At 39.3% G+C, this 20697-nt stretch overlaps 1 protein-coding gene across 2 annotated transcripts in view; it reads left to right on the top strand.

Annotated features, from left to right (window-relative positions):
- Positions 1-20697, top strand: part of LOC124777176 (tuberin) — a 299285-nt gene that overhangs the window by 139191 nt on the left and 139397 nt on the right. For both annotated transcript variants that reach the window (XM_047252485.1, XM_047252487.1), the window contains exons 15-17: positions 2687-2883; positions 15619-15917; positions 16133-16281. In XM_047252485.1, coding sequence (XP_047108441.1) covers positions 2687-2883; positions 15619-15917; positions 16133-16281 — 645 coding nt within the window. The remainder of the gene's footprint in view (positions 1-2686; positions 2884-15618; positions 15918-16132; positions 16282-20697) is intronic.

The following is a 20697-nucleotide window of genomic DNA, read 5'->3' on the forward strand; positions in this document are numbered from 1 at the left end:
TCTTGATTAGAAATGCAGGTTTTCCATCTTGTTTTCTGAATCATACATTTTGAACTGTCTTCCCATGGATGTCCCTTGTGGAAGTCCTGTAGAATTCTCTTGTGTTGTGGCTGTGGAAATTTTCATCTGTAGCATCCAGTTGGTCCTTCATGTACTTGGTTTGCCTAAAGAGTTTTGCTGCCTGTTTTCTGGATTTGTTGTAACAATATAGGTTTTCTGGAGATTTTTGCCTCTGAGTCCCACCATGGATGTTTAGTGTTCTTTTTCTGTGGTATCAGTTATTTTGCTTTTTGTGTAATTGTCCTATGGAATTCTTCTCATGTTTGATTGTTGTCTTTCCCTTTTCCTGCTTTATGTTGGATTCTATGATCTTTTTTGTGTCAAACTCCTCTATGTGTATCTGATGGTTTTATGGTACCTGTGGAGATCTTGGCCATCATTGTGTATAATGTTGCCCAGAATTCCTCTTTTGATTTGGGGTCTTTTTATCACTATCCCCGTCGATAGGGTATGTATATTGATCATGGTATATCTCCTGTTGGTGCATTGTAGGTGTATTGTCATTAGCCTGTTGCTTATGGAGGTGACTTCTCTGATTGAATTGGTTACCTTCTTGTATACCAAGACGACCGTGGCCGGAAGTGGAGCACCACTGGTGAATCTTTTTCCACTCTTGTTCTTGAAAATACGGAAGTATTTATTTGCATATACACACCTTAATGTCCACAGAAATTTTTTTCTTGTATGAGGGTAATCCCAAAAGTAAGGTCTCCTATTTTTTTTATATGTACATAGACCTGTTTATTTCTACAATGGTTTACATCAGTTTACAGCTTGAACATTTAGCTATTTTTCGACATAATTACTATTTCTGTCAATGCATTTTTGTAGATGCTGTGGCAGTTTTTGTATGCCCATGTCATACCAGCTTGCCGCCAGCTCCTTGGCTTTGGCGAAGAAGGATGCGGCCAGTGGTGTGATAGTTGCTTGGTCTCAGGTGTAGAGTGGTATGCCCAGGTTTCATCACCCATGACAATTGAGTCCAGAAGGTTGTCCTGTTTGGCTGCAAGGCGGTGAAGAAATGCGTGAGAAGCATCAACTCATTACCGCATGTGGTCCTCAGTCAGCATGCTTGGCACCCATCTTGCACACACCTTCTGGAAGTTCAATATTTCTGTTAAAATTCTGTGAGCGGTGCTTCGAGAAACCTCGGGAACCAACGTGCAGAGATCATCCAGGGTGATCGGCCGATCTTCGTGCATGGTTTGCTCAACCTTCAACACTGTCTCCTCAGAAATTGATGGTCTCCTGCTCCTTTGTTTGTCATGAATTTTGGTCCGATCAGCTGCTAACTCTCTACACCACTTACGAACATTTTTGATATCCATGCATGACTCACCACACACTTCCGTCAATTGATGATGGATTTCAATCAGCGCAGTGCACTTTGTATTGAAAAACCGAATAACTGCGTGCAATTCGCACTTGGCGGTAACATCCAAAGGGAGCTCCATTCTCAATGGCTGCCAAGCCAAGACTGAGCGCCTCAGTGCGGCGTGTGCATGTTTACACACAGTGCGTGAAGCACTATTCCTAACAGTGTGACCAACTGCCACACAAACAGAGTTCTGTGTTTATAAAAAAATAGGAGACCTTACTTTTGGGAGTACCCCTGTATATTCAGTACCATTTTCTATTTTTTTCGCCTCCAGTTAATATTACTTCATAGTCTATATGTTCGTATTCTCCTTATCGACACCCTTAGTCCAAAGATATCAATGTTGCACATTTTCATTTCTCTCATCATATTTTCGAGTTTACACTCTCTATTCTGTGTTCTTACTTTTCATTTTCCAGTTCTCAATCCAGATACTCTTTTCTCTCCTTATTATTCTCTAACATGCAGCACACATCTGAGAATTTTTCCATCCAGAGATCCAAGTGAGAATTCCCATGCATGCAAGATTTGTCCAATGAGACAACGGGTGCCACTGGGTCTTTTATGCTATTGTCTTCCTCATCCTATGTTGTTAGCCTTAATAAACTCTTATCCATTTATGAACAGTTTCCCGCTTCAGGCACATGAGTGTGAGCTTCTATCATCGTGCAGTTTGTCCACCCTGTTAAGGGGTTGTTGACACTTACTTGGAAGGGCTTTCCTTTTCACAAGAGATACTGAGTAACTGTGTCCCTGGCCATCTGTACAGGTGTTCCCTCAGTCTAAAAGGAGGTGGCATTAGGATTTTCACCCGCGCAACAACCCCTAACCCCCCCCTCGCCCCCCCCTCCACTCCCCCGAACCAACCCTGCATCACTGACCCATCCCATCACAATATTGTAGTGTGGTTTCTGAAGTGTAAGTTGCTGTCCTGTTGTGACGTAGTGAGAGTCATCTCTACAGTGATACTACAGTCATATGCTCTTTGTGTATAGAGAACTTGGTCAAAATAGGCAGCAGTTCTGTGTTGAAAGTTGTCTTTGTAACAACATGTGCTTGATCAGCTGCAATTATAGATGCTGGAGGTCAGTGAACAATATGTTATGAATTTTTCAGAAATGCTTGTTGACAGTTATCTTAATTAAGTGATTATTTGAGTCTTATTACAGCTTCTGTTGTGTATAATAATTTCTTCAGTTCCACAATTCCATCATCATTTAACCTTTTCTTTTTTAAATTATTTTCCAGCACTGACAAGACTACCAAAAGTGTTTGGCAGCTTTGTTGGAGACCAGTACATGTCAGTGTTTGCAATTTCATTGCCTTACACTAACCCTTTTAAATATAATCATTACACTGTGTCATTGGCCCATCATGTTATTGCTGTATGGTTTCTGAAGTGTCGGCTACCATTCCGACGTGACTTTGTGAGGTTCATCACTACAGTGAGTAAAATAGACTACATTTCAATATAATGTTTATATGTATTCAGAGGATGTGTACATTTCAATTAAGTTGATACATTAACAATTTCTAAATACAGTCTTTTTAGTAATAATATGAAATTTCTAGTTAGATGTCCAGACACAGGATAAATTACTTGCATAATGTTTGCTGCTAAGAAGTGCAACAATATACAGTAAGACCTTGATAATCCGGAAGACCTGATATTCCAACACACATCATAAACTTTTTTTGCACATGTCTTCCTGTCAATGTCGTCTCACTAATTCAACTCGTGGACCAAGGGATCGTACAAAATTTCAAGTGCTGATACAGAGGAATTTTTGTGCAAAAGCTGCTAAGCTAGGATTGTGGTGTCCAACAGTTTCAACACAATTTTAACATTAATGATGCTATTTTCATCATTGCAAATGCTTGGACTTCTGTGAAAAATACAACATTGCACAAGACCTGGAGGAAAGTGTGGCCTAAACTGGTCAGAGAAGCCACGGTGGAAACCAATGTAAATGATAATGAACTGACAACTCTTTTCTCTGAAATTGTGTTATAAATTCAACTACACTAATGAACTGACTGTATTTTCATAAGATGAAGTTGATGAATGGACTGAAATGATGCAAATTTAGCTTTCTAAGAAGAAATGACTGATGATGTAATACTACTAAGCGTTTTCAACCCACAGGAAGCACCAGAAATGGTGAGTGATGACGATGAAACATGTACAACTCACATCTCTGAGCTGAATCTGCAGAAGCCTTAAACACTTATGTGAAATTCGCTGAGAGTAGCCAACAATAAAATGCTTCTGAAATTATGAATATGCACATCACACAAAATAATTTTTGTCAAGAAAGTGCTTAGTCCAGGAAGCAAGTTAGCATTTCAGTGATGTTCCAGAGCACTCAGAATAAAATTTCAGCTAAACCAACAGTGGCAGATACCAGTTGACAAAATAATTTTTGTCAAGAAAGTGCTTAGTCCAGTTAGCATTTCAGTGATGTTCCAGAGCACTCAGAATAAAATTTCAGCTAAACCAACAGTGGCAGATGCCAGTTGACATATTCCATACCCTTGAGAGTGTCAAATATCTGTGCTATTCCTAAAGACAAAGATTCCAATTAAACTGCACCAAATTCTTGGTAACAATATTTATTAATTAGCTTGTTCTTGATCTTTTCAAATCAGTGGTGCTTATTTTGTGTGTTAGTTGGAATATAAAAAAAAAAAATTATGTATATTAAACTTCTCTAAAACTTTCAGCCCTAAACTGATTTAATAGAGCAGTAAGGTATTAATACATACTTCCATTTTTTTATAGTGTAGACTCTCGTGTTGTGATTAATAAATAAGTTAATTGTATTTGTACATTGAAACTAAAGGGTTTTTTAATACAGGCTTTTAAATGCGAACTTGGTAATCTGGCATACCGGATTATCAATGTCCTACTACATTCTGTTCAATGAAAATTCAGCTTCCACAACTTGACCACATTTGTTAGTTATGAATTGATGTCTGTCTTCTAATGTTGCAATAAGCATAATGGCATGAGTTTTCCAACCAAGGCTACACTGCCCCCTGTAAGAAAAATTATTGCATAGGGTCGATAGACATCTCACCCTATTTCATGGAGCTAGAGTTTGGGGCTTGGAATAGAGATCAACAAGGCATATTTATTTGAAGACCATCAAGCTGACATGTATATACATGTGATTCGGTTACTGTAAATTATCAATTTGTTGATGAGTGTTTACAATAATCACATATGATGTGTATGATTTTGGACATATCATGGCATTATGCTTCTATGAACAAGGTACTGACATTTGCTAAATCAATACTAAGTTTCTGAAGATAACAAATTAATTTGCTGGAACTGATAAAGGGGAATAAAAATATATTTGCAACTAATGACTGCATTTTATTCTGAAATATACACTACAGTTGCTGAAAAATAACAGCTACAAATAAAATAATAAAGTACAAAATGTGTGTTACAGAAATTTATCTAATATTAGTGTGGGAGACATCAGTATCTTCTTAACAGTTATTATTAGTAGTTATTTTAGTCATTGTTATTCTGTCCTGTGTTTACAAATTTAAAATATGAGTGATAGTGTGATTTTGTGGTTTTTAAGTTTTACTAAACCTCTGTGTTGGGTGCCCTAAATCCTCACTCCATACTGTACTAAGGTACTTATAAGAGATGAAGCTATTTAGACATTAAAAACCATTGTGAATGTCTGGGTGGTTTATGGTTTAAGGACATTTGGTGGAGAATGTGTCGTCTGCTTCCTGAGTGTGCAGATAGTGCATCTTACACACAGCACATGTGTGCTGCAGTCAATTATTCTGAGTGGGCAGCCATTCCGTCCAGCCGCCAATCTGATAAAGGATGTGATCATGTGGTGGTGCAGTGCTGTCTGCTTTTCGATGCATTGCCATACACTGATCAGCCCAAACATTATGACCACCAACTTACTGCTAATATTCACCTGGTGAGGGATGACTGCTAGTCAGAAACATGCAGAGTGCATGTAGTCCAGTGAGCATCTTGTCCACGTGTAGAGTGGGGAATGTAACAATATTATGAAAAGGAAAGTTGCTACTCACCATATAGAGGAGATGCTGAGTCGCAGATAGGCACAACAAAAAGACTGTGCGGCAGATATGGTGCCAGCTCACTCCAGCCATGACATGTCACCACTGTTATCCATGTGAAAGATGGACATACCAGCTGTTAAGTAGGTAGTCGTAATATTGTGGGTGATCAGTGTAGGTGACACTCCCTTTTGATCCATCTTTGTTAACAAGCAGATATCAAGCTACCTGCTGCCTATTCCTGTGTTCCTGCTTTTGGGTCTTTCTTTGCAACTTTCTGCCATATACTGCCCTCTCTCTCTATTCAGAGTTTTCAACTTCCATTTCCCACTATGAGGTTGATGTCATGGGTGTGTAGATTCTCTTTCAGCAGTGTTGCAGTGTCCCATTTATAAGTAAACTCAGTTGTTAGGCCACGGGCATCTTAAGTATATGTAAAAGAATCTTCTGTGCTGGTATCTACATCTACATCCATACTCCGCAAGCCACCTGACGGTGTGTGGCAGAGGGTACCCTGAGTACCTATATCGGTTCTCCCTTCTATTCCGGTCTCGTATTGTTCGTGGAAAGAAGGATTGTCGGTACGCTTCTGTGTGGGCTCTAATCTCTCTGATTTTATCCTCATGGTCTCGTCGCGAGATATACGTAGGAGGGAGCAATATACTGCTTGACTCTTCGGTGAAGGTATGTTCTCGAAACTTTAGCAAAAGCCTGAGCGTCTCTCCTGCAGAGTCTTCCACAGGAGTTTATCTATCATCTCCGTAACACTTTCGCGATTACTAAATGATCCTGTAACAAAGCGCGCTGCTCTCCGTTGGATGTTCTCTATCTTCCCTATCTGGTACGGATCCCACACCAGTGAGCAGTATTCAAGCAGTGGGCAAACAAGCATACTGTTACCTACTTCCTTTGTTTTCGGATTGCATTTCCTTAGGATTCTTCCAATGAATCTCAGTCTGGCATCTGCTTTACCGACGATCAACTTTATAAGATCGTTCCATTCCATTTTAAATCGCTCCTAATGCGTACTCCCAGATAATTTATAGAATTAACTGCTTCCAGTTGCTGACCTGCTATTTTATAGCTAAATGATAAGGGAACTATCTTTCTATGTATTCGCAGCACATTACACTTGTCTACATTGAGATTCAATTGCCATTCCCTGTGCCATGCGTCAATTCGCTGCAGATCCTCCTGCATTTCAGTACAATTTTCCATTGTTACAACCTCTCGATACACCACAGCATCATCTGCAAAAAGCCTCAGTGAACTTCCGATGTCATCCACAAGGTCATTTATGTATATTGTGAATAGCAACGGTTCTATGACACTCCCCTGTGGCACACCTGAAATCACTCTTACTTCGGAAGACTTCTCTCCATTGAGAATGACATGCTGCGTTCTGTTACCTAGAAAATCTTCAATCCAATCACACAATTGGTCTGATAGTCCATATGCTCTTACTTTGTTCATTAAATGACTGTGGGGAACTGTATCAAACGCCTTGCGGAAGTCAAGAAACACGGCATCTACCTGTGAACCTGTGTCTATGGCCCTCTGAGTCTTGTGGACGAATAGCGCGAGCTGGGTTTCACACGACCGTCTTTTTCGAAACCCATGCTGATTCCTACAGAGTAGATTTCTAGTCTCCAGAAAAGTCATTATACTCGAACATAATACGTGTTCCAAAATTCTACAACTGATCGATGTTAGAGATATAGGTCTATAGTTCTGCACATCTGTTTGACGTCCCTTCTTGAAAACAGGGATGACCTGTGCTATTTTCCAATCCTTTGGAACGCTACACTCTTCTAGAGACCTACGGTGCACCGCTGCAAGAAGGGGGGCAAGTTCCTTCGCGTACTCTGTGTAAAATCGAACTGGTATCCCATCAGGTCCAGCGGCCTTTCCTCTTTTGAGCGATTTTAATTGTTTCTCTATCCCTGTGTCGTCTATTTCGATATCTACCATTTTGTCATCTGTGCGACAATCTAGAGAAGGAACTGCAGTGCAGTCTTCCTCTGTGAAACAGCTTTGGAAAAAGACATTTAGTATTTCGGCCTTTAGTCTGTCATCCTCTGTTTCAGTACCATTTTGGTCACTGAGTGTCTGGACATTTTGGTTGATCCACCTACCGCTTTGACATAAGACCAAAATTTCTTAGGATTTTCTGCCAAGTCAGTACATAGAACTTTACTTTCGAATTCATTGGTCGCCTCTCGCATAGCCCTCCTCACACTACATTTCGCTTCGCGTAATTTTTGTTTGTCTGCAAGGCTTTGGCTATGTTTATGTTTGCTGTGAAGTTCCCTTTGCTTCCGCAGCAATTTTCTAACTCAGTTTTTGTACCACGGTGGCTCTCTTACGATCTTGCTTGGCACATACTCATCTAACGCATATTGTACGATGGTTTTGAACTTTGTCCACTGATCCTCAACACTATCTGTACTTGAGACAAAACTTTTGTGTTGAGCCATCAGATACTCTGTAATCTGCTTTTTGTCACTTTTGCTAAACAGAAAAATCTTCCTACCTTTTTTAATATTTCTATTTATGGCTGAAATCATCGATGCAGTAACCGCTTTATGATTGCTGATTCCCTGTTCTGCGATAACTGTTTCAAATAGTTCGGGTCTGTTTGTCACCAGAAGGTCTAATATGTTATCGCCACGAGTCGGTTCTCTGTTTAACTGCTCAAGGTAGTTTTCAGATAAAGCACTTAAAAAAATTTCACTGGGTTCTTTGTCCCTGCCACCCGTTATGAATGTTTTGAGTCTCCCAGTCTATATCCGGCAAATTAAAATCTCCACCCAGAACTATAACATGGTGGGGAAATCTACTCGAAATGTTTTCCAAATTATCCTTCAGGTGCTCAGCCACAACAGCTGATGAGCCAGGGGGCCTATAGAGACATCCAATTACCATGTCTGAGCCTGCTTTAACCGTGACCTTCACCCAAATTATTTCACATTTCGGATCTCTTTGCCCTTAGATATGTCTGCTTGTGTCTGTGTAGGTACAGATGGATATGTGTGTGTGTGTGCGCGCGCGCGAGTCCCTTTTTCCCCCTAAGGTAAGTCTTTTCGCGCCCAGGATTGGAATGACTCCTTACCCCCTCCCTTAAAACCCACATCCTTTTGTCTTTCCCTCTCCTTCCCTCTTTCCTGATGAAGCAACCGTTTGTTGCGAAAGCTTGAAATTTGTGTGTGTGTTTTTTATTGTGTCTATCTACCAGCGCTTTCTCGTTTGGTAAGTCACAGCATCTTCTTTTAATATATTTCAACTGTGGTTATTGTTTTATTCAAATAAAATATCAATTCTAATTCTTTCACTCATCATTTTAATCATCATATAAACTTTTTATTTGCTCTCATTTTTTTCTTCGTTTTATTAATTTTTTCTTTTGGAAACTATGTTCATGTGATTGTCATTACTTGCATGTATTTATTTTGAGTTAATTTCTTCCCTTTTATCATTTTATATTTTCATCCAGTCATTACGCATTTTCATGTTTTCATTTTATGTATAAAATCTTCTTTCATTTAAATCTTCATTTGTGTTATTTCGTCCATGGTGTGAGAAGAATTTATTTTATATGTTTGTATTATTATTATTCTCCAAAAATATCTACATCTTGTAATGAAAAATCAGTTTTTGACACCATCATACAGTCAATATAAATAAGTTATTTTTGTCTTTTGTTTTCTAATTGATAGATCAGTATTTTAAAATGTCTAAATATTATGATAAATAAATAAAAACACCCCCACTATGAACCACGGACCTTGCAATTGGTGGGGAGGCTTGCTTGCCTCAGCGATACAGATAGCCATACCGTAATTGCAACTACACCGGAGGGGTATATGCTGAGAGGCCAGACAAGAGGAGCAGCAGCCTTTTCAGTAGTTGCAGGGGCAACAGTCTGGATGATTGTTTGATCTGGCCTTGTAACACTAACCAAAATGGCCTTGCTGTGCTGGTACTGCGAACGGCTGAAAGCAAGGGGGAACTACAGCTGTAATTTTTCCCGAGGGCATTCAGCTTTACTGTATGGTTAAATTATGATGGCGTCCTGGGTAAAATATTCTGGAGGTAAAATAGTCCCCCATTAGGATCTCTGGGCAGGGACTATTTAAGAGGACGTCGTTATCAGGAGAAAGAAAATGGCGTTCTATGGATCGGAGCATGCAATGTCAGATCCCTTGATCGGGCAGGTAGGTGGTTGTTGTTGTTGTTGTTGTTGTGGCCTTCAGTTCTGACACTGGTTTGATGCAGCTCTCCATGCTACTCTATCCTGTGCAAGCTTCTTCATATCCCAGTACCTACTGCAGCATACATTCTTCTGAATCTTCTTAGTGTATTCATCTCCTGGTCTCCCTCTACGATTTTTACCCTCCACGCTGCCCTCCAGTACTAAATTGGTGATCCCTTGATGCCTCAGAACATGTCCTACCAACCAATCCCTTCTTCTAGTCAAGTTGTGCCACAAACTCCTCTTCTCTCCAATTCTATTCAATACCTCCTCATTAGTTATGTGATCTACCCATCTAATCTTGAGCGTTCTTCTGTAGCACCACATTTCAAAAGCTTCTATTCTCTCCTTGTCTAAACTATTTATCGTCCATGTTTCACTTCCATACATGGCTACACTCCATACAAATACTTTCAGAAACGACTTCCTAACACTTAAATCGATACTCGATGTTAACGAATTTCTCTTTTTCAGAAACGCTTTCCTTGCCATTGCCAGTCTACATTTTATATCCTCTCTACTTCGACCATCATCAGTTATTTTGCTTCCCAAATACCAAAACTCCTTTACTACTTTAAGTGTCTCATTTCCTAATCTAATTCCCTCAGCATTACCCGACTTAATTCGACTACATTCCATTATCCTTGTTTTGCTTTTGTTGATGTTCATCTTATATCCTCCTTTCAAGACACTGTCCATTCCGTTCAACAGCTCTTCCAAGCCCTTTGCTCTCTCTGACAGATTTACAGTGTCATCGGCAAACCTCAAAGTTTTTAGTTTGTTCTCCATGGATTTTAATACCTACTCTGAACTTTTCTTTTGTTTCCTTTACTGCTTGCTCAATATACAGATTGAATAACATCGGGGAGAGGCTACAACCCTGTCTCACTCCCATCCCAACCATCGCTTCCCTTTCATGCCGCTCGACTCTTATAACTGCCATCTGGTTTCTGTACAAATTGTAAATAGCCTTTCGCTCCCTGTACTTTACCCCTGCCACCTTCAGAATTTGAAACAAAGTATTCCAGTCAGGTAGCTTAGAAAATTTAAAAAGGGAAATGGGTAGGTTAAAGTTAGATATAGTGGGAATTAGTGAAGTTCGGTGGCCGGAGGAACAAGACTTTTGGCCAGGAGAATACAGGGTTATAAATACAAAATCAAATAGGGGTAATGCAGGAGTAGGTTCAATAATGAATAAAAAAATAGGAGTGTGGGTAAGCTACTACAAACAGCATAGTGAATGCATTATTGTGGCCAAGATAGACACGACACCCACACCTACTACAGTAGTACAAGTTTATATGCCAACTAGCTCTGCAGATGACGAAGAAATTGATGAAATGTATGATGAGATAAAAGAAATTACTCAGATAGTGAAGGGAGACGAAAATTTAATAGTCATGGGTGACTGGAATTCGATAGTAGGAAAAGGGAGAGAAGGAAACGTAGTAGGTGAATATTTAATGGGGGTAAGGAATGAAAAAGGAAGCCACCTAGTAGAATTTTGCGCAGAGCATAACTTAATCATAGCTAACACTTGGTTCAAGAATCATGAAAGAAGGTTGTATACATGGAAGAAACCTGGAGATACTAGAAGGTATCAGATAGATTATATAATGGTAAGACAGAGATTTGGGAACCACGTTTTAAATTGTAAGACATTTCTAAGGGCAGACGTGGACTCTGACCACAATCTATTGGTTATGAACTGTAGATTAAAACTGAAGAAACTGCAAAAAGGTGGGAATTTAAGGAGGTGGGACCTGGATAAACTGACTAAACCAGAGGTTGTACAGAGTTTCAGGGACAGCATAAGGGAACAATTGACAGGAATGGGGGAAAGAAATACAGTAGAAGAAGAATGGGTAGCTTTGAGGGATGAAGTAGTGAAGACAGCGCAGGATCAAGTAGGTAAAAAGACGAGGGCTAGTAGAAATCCTTGGGTAACAGAAGAAATATTGAATTGAATTGATGAAAGGAGAAAATATAAAAATGCAGTAAATGAAGCAGGCAAAAAGGAATACTAATGTCTCAAAAATGAGATCAACAGGAAGTGTAAAATGGCTAAGCAGGGATGGCTAGAGGACAAATGTAAGGATGTAGAAGTTTATGTCACTAGGGGTAAGATAGATACTGCCTACAAGAAAATTAAAGAGACCTTTGGAGAAAAGAGAACCACTTGCATGAGTATCAAGAGCTCAGATGGAAATCCAGTTCTAAGCAAAGAAAGGAAAGCAGAAAGGTGGAAGGAGTATATAGAGGGTCTATAAAAGGGCGATGTACTTGAGAACAATGTTATGGAAATGGAAGAGGATGTAGATGAAGATGAAATGGGAGATATGATACTGCGTGAAGAGTTTGACAGCGCACTGAAAGACCTGAGTGGAAACAAGGCCCCAGGAGTAGACATCATTCCATTCCATTAGAACTACTGACAGCCTTGGGAGAGCCAGTTCTGACAAAACTCTACCATCTAGTGAGCAAGGTGTATGAGACAGGCAAAATACCCTCAGACCTCAAGAAGAATATAATAATTCCAATCCCAAAGGAAGCAGGTGTTGTCAGATGTGTTTTCTTAAATTACTGAACCATCAGTTTAATAAGTCACAGCTGCAAAATACTAACGCGAATTCTTTACAGACGAATGGAAAAACTGGTAGAAGCCGACCTCGGGGAAGATCAGTTTGGATTCCCTAGAAATGTTGGAACACGTGAGGCAATACTGACTCTACGACATATCTTAGAAGAAAGATTAAGGAAAGGCAAACCTATGTTTCGAGCATTTGTAGACTTAGAGCAAGCTTTTGACAATGTTGACTGGAATACTCTCTTTCAAATTCTGAAGGTGGCAGGGAAAAAATACAGAGAGCGAAATGCTATTTACAATTTGTACAGAAAGCAGAGGGTAGTTATAAGAGTCGAGGGACATGAAAGGGAAGCAGTGGTTGGGAAGGGAGTGAGACAGGGTTGTAGCCTCTCCCCGATGTTATTCAATCTGTATATTGAGCAAACAGTAAAGGAAACAAAAGAAAAATTTGGAGTAGGTATTAAAATCCATGGAGAAGAAATAAAAACTTTGAGGTTTGCCGATGACATTGTAGTTCTGTCAGAGAGAGCAAAGGGCTTAGAAGAGCTGTTGAACGGAATGGACAGTGTCTTGAAAGAAGGATATAAGATGAACATCAACAAAAGCAAAACGAAGATAATGGAATGTAGCTGAATTAAGTCGGGTGATGCTGAGGGAATTAGAGTAGGAAATGAGACACTTAAAGTAGTAGATGAGTTTTGCTATTTGTGGAGCAAAATAACTGATGATGGCCAAAGTAGAGAGGATGTAAAATGTAGACTGGCAATGGCAAGGAAAGTGTTCCTGAAGAAGAAAATTTTGTTAACATTGAGTGTAGAGTTAAGTGTCAGGAAGTCGTTTCTGAAAGTATTTGTATGGAGTGTAGCCATATATGGAAGTGAAACATGGACGATAAATAGTTTAGACAAGAAGAGAATAGAAGCTTTCGAAATATGGTGCTACAGAAGAAGGCAGAAGATTAGATGTGTAGATCACATAACTAATGAGGTGGTATTGAATGGGCTTGAGGAGGAGAGGAGTTTGGCACAACTTGATTAGAAGAATGGATTGGTTGGTAATACATGTTCTGAGGCATCAAGAGATCACCAATTTAGTATTGGTGGGCAGCGTGGAGGGTAAAAATCGTAGACGGAGACCAGGAGATGAATACACTAAGCAGATTCAGAAGGATGTAGGTTGCAGTAGGTACTGGAAGATGAAGAGGCTTGCACAGGATAGAGTAGCATGGAGAGCTGCATCAAACCAGTCTAAGGACTGAAGACCACGACAACAACAACAAATAAGAACAATTCCAATCACTGGGTCAGAGATTTAAAATGAAAAGAGAATAAAAGGAAGTATATATGCGAGCAAATAAAAAAGTTAATATGGTAATTAAAATGATGCGGCAGAGGATTAGTAATTCAAAACTTATATTAAAAAGGAAAGAAAAAAAAAGAAAAAAAATGCATGAGTAATAGTGAGTACAATCATTTCAATAAACATGTAATACAGATAGCATATGAAGGGAGTCGAACACACAACCTTCAGTACAGCAGCAAAATACCTTAACTGCTAGACGATGGTAACATTTTTATAATAGTTCTATTGTAAAGGCGCTAGTAGATCATAAAAATTTCTGAAATTAGTTTTTGACAATTACTCACAATCAAAAGTCCATCAGGGTGAATGGCTGCAATGTGAAACACTTGGTGCAACATCGTGCAGGTCATATTCAGAGATGGCTGCCAATACAGTCACAATGGTACACTGGACATGCTGTTTTGCAGTAATCCTATTGCTGTCTGCCTAGACTGACACTTTATCATGTGTCAATTCATTGAATACCTTTGTGTGTGGAGGGAAAATGCTGTGAAATTGGCCAGCACTTTGGCACACTCTCAATGTGACTTTGACACTAAAAGATTGCCACATAGGCAGGGTTGTGTTAACTCTATATAAACCGTGACTGTGATTGAAAATTGTGAAGTACGACAATGGTGGTTCTTCCTGACTGGGATAACGGATGTGGATGTAAGACTGGAATGGGCAAGAGAAGCAAAGAAGGGGAGTAGTGGGAGGGAGGGTTGAGGAGAGGTGGCTGACAGCTGGGAGCTAAAGGCAGCATGTGAACAGCATCAGAATGTTTCACAGTTGAGCTCTTCCCAGCCACAGGTAGGGGGAGTTGTTTGCAATGCACAATGTTGTTGTTGATTGGATTGGGACGGGGGGAGGGGGGGGGGGGAGGGAGGGAGACTGGAAAATGGTAAAGTGCAGAATGAATGAAGTTCTGTTCATGGGGCAGGGATTGAGCTGGGAGGTGGTAGCGGAGATTGAGGCCTGGAGGATTACAGGAATGATGGATGTGATGCAAGGACAATTTCGATCTATGCTGATGTCACTATTTTGCTGCCTTCCCAGTGTACACAGTGTCCTAGTCCGTCCTTACATCTGTCAGCTACCATCTCCTTGCCACGTGAGTCATACCGCGGTGGAAGATTTAGGTGTAAGATCTGTCTATACTCGTCCAACATGTCCTACTCCAGTCCTGTACAGGCTTATTCTTTCCTATCAGAGGCAGGGCCACCTGTGAAAGCAGCTATGTCATATACCAACTCTGCTGTAGTTTCTGCAGTGTGTTTCATGTGGACTTGAGTACCATCTTGCCCACCACAATGGTTGCTAATTGTCAAAATTTGTTGAAGAGCAGAGTTGGCCACCCAGTAGCAGAATATGCTTCTAAGTACAACACACTCGATTTCAGTGGCTGCATGTCTGGATCCTTTGGCTCAGCATCAGCTCCCCAAAATTACATAGCTGGGATTTGTCCTTGCAACACATCTTTTGATTCCGTATAATCCATCTGGCCTCAGTCTCTCCTGGCACAAAGTAGTGAGCTAGTACAATGGAGCTGGACAGGTGTATGTTTACTCTATAGCTCTGAATAAGCATTCGTCCAAAAGCAACAGTGTTCTCAGCTCCATTTATGTTCCTCTTAATGACTCTTCTCTTCTACTGGAAAAATAGTTAGGTTTGTGAGCTATAAATTTTGTTCTCACTTAATGAGCCATCACACAGCACAACATAGATCCGTACTTAAGAGGTTTTGCATGTTCTCCTTCACACCTCTGAGTGTGTTGTCTATTCAGTGAGTTGTTATATTTACTCCTTAAATGACTAATATTCCACCAATGAATTTCCATTATCTTACTTTTATGTAAGAAATTTATAGATTTTTTTGTAAATTTTATTCTTTCCTCTAAATTTGTGGTGCAGACTATAATATTCAAAAATCTGTAGGGGCTGAGAGCAAATGTGTTGTTACCATTTGAAGAAGGCCAGTTAATGAAGGCTCCAGACATAGTAAATGAAGATTCATCAAGCCGAAAGCGTAGTTCAAGCCTCACAGAGCACAGCAGCAGGCGTAACCTGAGGGCATTACCGCCAGCAGGTGGTCCCGCAGCTGCTGCCGCCCGCTCGTCAGATCTCAAACCACCAATTGATGAAGCTCTGATGACTTTTCATGTGGAACTTACAGAGACCTGCATTGATCTAATGGCCAGATATACATTTTCTACATGTTATGCTGTACCAAAGAGGTGATTATTTCCATTTTTATTTCATTGTAATTTGAAAATGTGTCTGCCAGTAATGTACATCTTTATAATGTTGTTCTTTTTTTTAAGTGTTTGTTTCATCAATATTTCCTTTGTGGGTGATAATTTTTTACTCCTTTATTTTGCACTGGAGCTAACATATGGATGTTGCAGGCTTTATTGAAAATTAATTAAGCAACAATTTTTTCACCCCCCAGGCTGCCTACTGCTGATTTTCTCCTTAGCGGGGGACAGTCAATGACATGGCTTGTAGGAAATAAGTTGATCACTGTTACAACAAGTGGCTGCAGTCAGAAGGCACTCCGGAATGGATTATGCGACAAATGTTGGCAAGTTTGTCATACAGGTGAGTTGTGCTTCTGTTAATAGTGTTGGTTATATTATGTTGTTTCATGAAACTGTAAGTGCTTGGATGAAATAATAAGAAGAAGAGGCAGAAACTGATTTGGGATTGTAATTTTGAATTTTACTGTAGGTATGATGCTCACTATTTTTTTCTGTGTTTGATTCATGAGCAAACATCCATCTTTGTTTGGAGAGAACTCTTCTATTTACAATAGTTCTAAACACATTAGAAAGAGTAAATTAGTTTCTGGGAATGGTGTGAACATGTATTTATTAAAATGTTCAGGATTCTGTGCGTATAGAATTAAGTTCAAGAAAAATGATGTGAATACTGACCAACTGATCTAAACTTTGTTGTGTTGTTATCTTTAAAATTTATGAAACACAAATTTTGCTGGGGGTACTGGAGTGATGAAGATAATGATGGTTTATTGGCACAGCACTTGATTAAGTACTACAGCAATGGTGACAAAATTGAACTTTTTGGTAACCATAGAAAGTCATGTATCACATTTCTTTACATCCTTTTTTTTTAAATTTTTTATTGAATTTCATTGAATCTGTGTGTAAAGAGTAAGACTGGTTGATAATTTATGTGGCACTGTAGAAAAGTGTTAGCAGTTAGGTACCAGAAATTGGTCATTTGATTGAATCTGTGTGTAAAGAGTAAGACTGGTTGATAATTTATGTGGCACTGTAGAAAAGTGTTAGCAGTTAGGTACCAGAAATTGGTCATTTGATAAACATGGAAAATTCATTATATATAGAAGTAACAGAGACAGAAAAAGAAAAAGATGGAAGAAAAATCCATTGTTTTCAGAAGAATGTGAGAAAAAGAAAAGCAGTGAAGGAAAAACACCTATAAGAGGATTCCAGCGAAAGTAAAGAAGCATATGAAAATGTTAATAGAAAAACTAAAAGTCGTCTCAGAAGGAAAAAGAGAGAACATGTGGATAGTTTAATCAAAAGAACAGAGGAGGATAAAAGTGCAGAGAATGCAAGAGATTTTTACAGATCAGTCAGATTTTGCAAGAAAAGATATACACCATGTATTTATGGCATTAAAGATAAAAGTGGCAACACAGTTCTGAAAAGATCCAAAGGTATGGAAATTTGGAGAGAATATTCTGAGGAGATTCTAAGTGTTGATGATGGAAGTGGAGATATGGAGCAGCAACGTGATTATGAGAGTGTAGATTCCTTCGTGGAACTGCCAACAATGAAAGAGACAGTAGACTCAATCAAAATACTAAAAGACAACAAAGTTCCAGGGAGAGGTGGCATAACAGCTGAATTGTTTAAGAAAGGAGGAATAAAAATTGAATAACAAATACAAAAACTTGTTATGAACCTCTGGAATGAAGAAAGAATGCCAGAGGAGTGGACAGAGGCAATAATAAACCAATTCATAAAAAAGGCTACAAACAACAATGCAGGAACTACAGAGGCATTTTATTAATTAGCACTGCCTTGAAAGTGGTCTCCAAGGTCCTCCAGAAAAAATTAGATCCATAATTAAAAGAGATACTAAATGAGAAACAAGTAGGGTGTGTGAACAATCATTCAACTATTGACCAGATATTCATACTGAAAGAAGCCATATCCAAATATTGGGAGTATAACAAAACAATGGCAATACTATTTGTTGATTTTAAGAAAACCTGTGAGAATACATCCAGAGATAAGTTGTGGGAGAAAATGCAGGGATTCGTAATAGCAAAGAAGATTATAAATCTTGTGAAAGTGACACTGAAAGGCTCAAAAGGGGTAGTGAAGATGGGTGGAGAATATCCCAAGGCATTTGACATAAAACAGGAGTCAGGCAAGGAGGTGGAATATCACCCTTCTTGTTCAGCATTGTAATACAAGAAGTGCTGAACACAGTTAGTGAAGTAGGAGCCCTTAGAACAAAAATAAATGTAGTGGCCTTTGCAGATGATGATGTACTAATTGCTGAAAATCCAGATGACCTTAAAATACTGGCAAAGAGACTTTCAAAAAGCAAAGAAATCTAGACTAAAAGTAAATGATGAGAAAACAAAATTCATGAGGGTAGAAAGAAATTACAGAACAAAACCACGGGAAACTCTGCAGATCAATAACCACATGTTTGAAGAAGCAGATGAGTTTAAATATCTGGGGGTAGTAGTAAAAAACAAAAATGATGACAAGCAAGAAATAGAGGCAAGGATCAGAGCTGCATCCAGAACATCATACTCACTCAACAAACTACTACCATCTCAAATTTTTTCAAGAGGAATCAAAGTAAGAATATGTAAAACCATAATCAGACCAGTATTACTATATGGGGCAGAAATATGGAGAACATATAAATAAATGGAGAAAAGATAAAATTTTTCAAAAATAACGTATTGCGAAAGATATTTGAACCAATCTGTGAGGGAGGAGAATGGCAGAGAAGAAGGTCTATACAATGAACCAGATGTAGTTGTGGAAGCCAAGACAAGGAGACTAAGATGGGCTGGCCAAGTCTTTAGAAAAGAGCAGGGATCTTTTCTGAAAGAAATCTCAGAGAATAAACTGGAAGGACAAAGACCTCTAGGCAGGCCGAAAATGAGATGGAGAGACCAGGTTGCCAAGGATCTCAAAGTACTGGGAGCAAGGGGAGAAGATGTTGAAGACAGAATACTATGAAAGAGTTTACTTGACGAGGCCAAAAACCAACTGCGATTCGTGGGGCTAGGAGAGTAAGAGTAACAGAAAAATCGATCCTGGTGGGAATAGCTACCAGTCACATAATAATCAGCGAGCGTATTGGTGGTGGATGAAACATAGTTAAAGAAAAAAAAAATATTTTACTCGTGTACTAAACATTATTCCCCTTTTTAGTGACTTAAAAAAATGCTTTCTGTGATAGTGCAGTTTTTTGTAATAGTGTGAAACTTCATGTATTTGTGTTGTACAGTATCTGTGGCATAATTTTGTTGTTTCAATGATTTATTCCTAGTGTTGCTTTTGTCTTGATCCAAAGAAATATAATACACTTGGCACTGTTGAGTTGAGGGATATTGATTTCATATCTTTTACACTGTCTGATTAAATAAGTGAAGCACTCTGAAGGTAAAAGAAACTTCCTGGTTTGAGAGTGTATGTTATATTATATCTGTGGTTATAACTTTGAGTAAACTTGACAAAGAACTTGCTTGTATGAGCCCACTTATCAATATGATGTTGTAGCCCCTCTGGCCTGGATTCATACACTGATTTGGTTGTGAAGGGTATCATAAAGGGGAGTTGACATGTGAGCTGGTCTGCGGGGGACAGATGTAGTCTGGGCACAGGAGTTCAGTGACACACAGACAGGTCATGGAGACACTTTCTATATGTGGATGTGTTTTGTGTTACAAAAATGGCACCAAAATACTCAACTCATCAGCACACAGAATGTCAGTGATATACCATTGTGCCATTAGAGTTCCCTCAGTCACTAGCAGCTTTTACCTGAGGTCATACCCAATTGGAAGAACTGGAAGTCTCTTTAGGTTGCTGCATCATTGAACACAATGTGACGCCTTTCAGCAGCAGACTCTGATTCCTGGTCATGACACCACTCCAAACACAAATGTTTGTGTTATGAGTTAATGAGAGCCTATGCATGGTACGTAATTCTGTGGTCCAGCTACGTCTAGTGTCTGACTGATGGTGTGGAATGACATAGAATGTTGCAGCGAGCCTGTTATGTATTCTCGAATGCCAGGTACATGTGTGAAGAGGATAATGTGTGTGGTGCACAGTATGGTGATTCTCACTTGTGATGGTCAAATAAGGTCAACCGGAACCATGATGACAGATATGCCTGCCCTCATGTACCCATGCAATCAGACATTGGGCCACTGTCACATCTGAATGCTTCACAAATCTGAATATTGCACAGTTTGATCAGCCAATCAAATGGCGACCCACAATGAGACCCTTTCCAGATTTTCAGGTGCTGATAATGATGTCTCACAGGAGTACATGGCATCTCCATGTTGTTTAGTGATTACGTAACATCTTATAATGTTCACATCCCTTATACGCCCTACCACACCTAGTAACAACAACAAACATGATCACCACCAACATACTCTGGTGGCTGTTTTACCTGTCACAGACAATTGCAAATCTAATCATTTACATACCAGATGATCGTGTGTGTGTGTGTGTGTGTGTGTGTGTGTGTGAGTGTGAGAAGTTACATTGAAATCTGACTGTCTTTTGAGTGCTTCACAATTTTTGTCAGGCTGAGTAATTTACTTGACAGTTGTTTAACATCATGTGTGATTGTTATGACTGTCCCATTCTACATACATTACTCATGGAATGTTTGATAGATGACTTCCTTCCCATTTGTTGAGCCATTTCCCTTTCCTCTTTGTGTGTTCTTTGATCCATACTTCAGAATTACAAAATATGC

This window comes from Schistocerca piceifrons, chromosome 2 (genome assembly GCF_021461385.2).
Source record: "Schistocerca piceifrons isolate TAMUIC-IGC-003096 chromosome 2, iqSchPice1.1, whole genome shotgun sequence".
Classification (NCBI taxonomy): Eukaryota; Metazoa; Arthropoda; class Insecta; order Orthoptera; family Acrididae; genus Schistocerca; species Schistocerca piceifrons.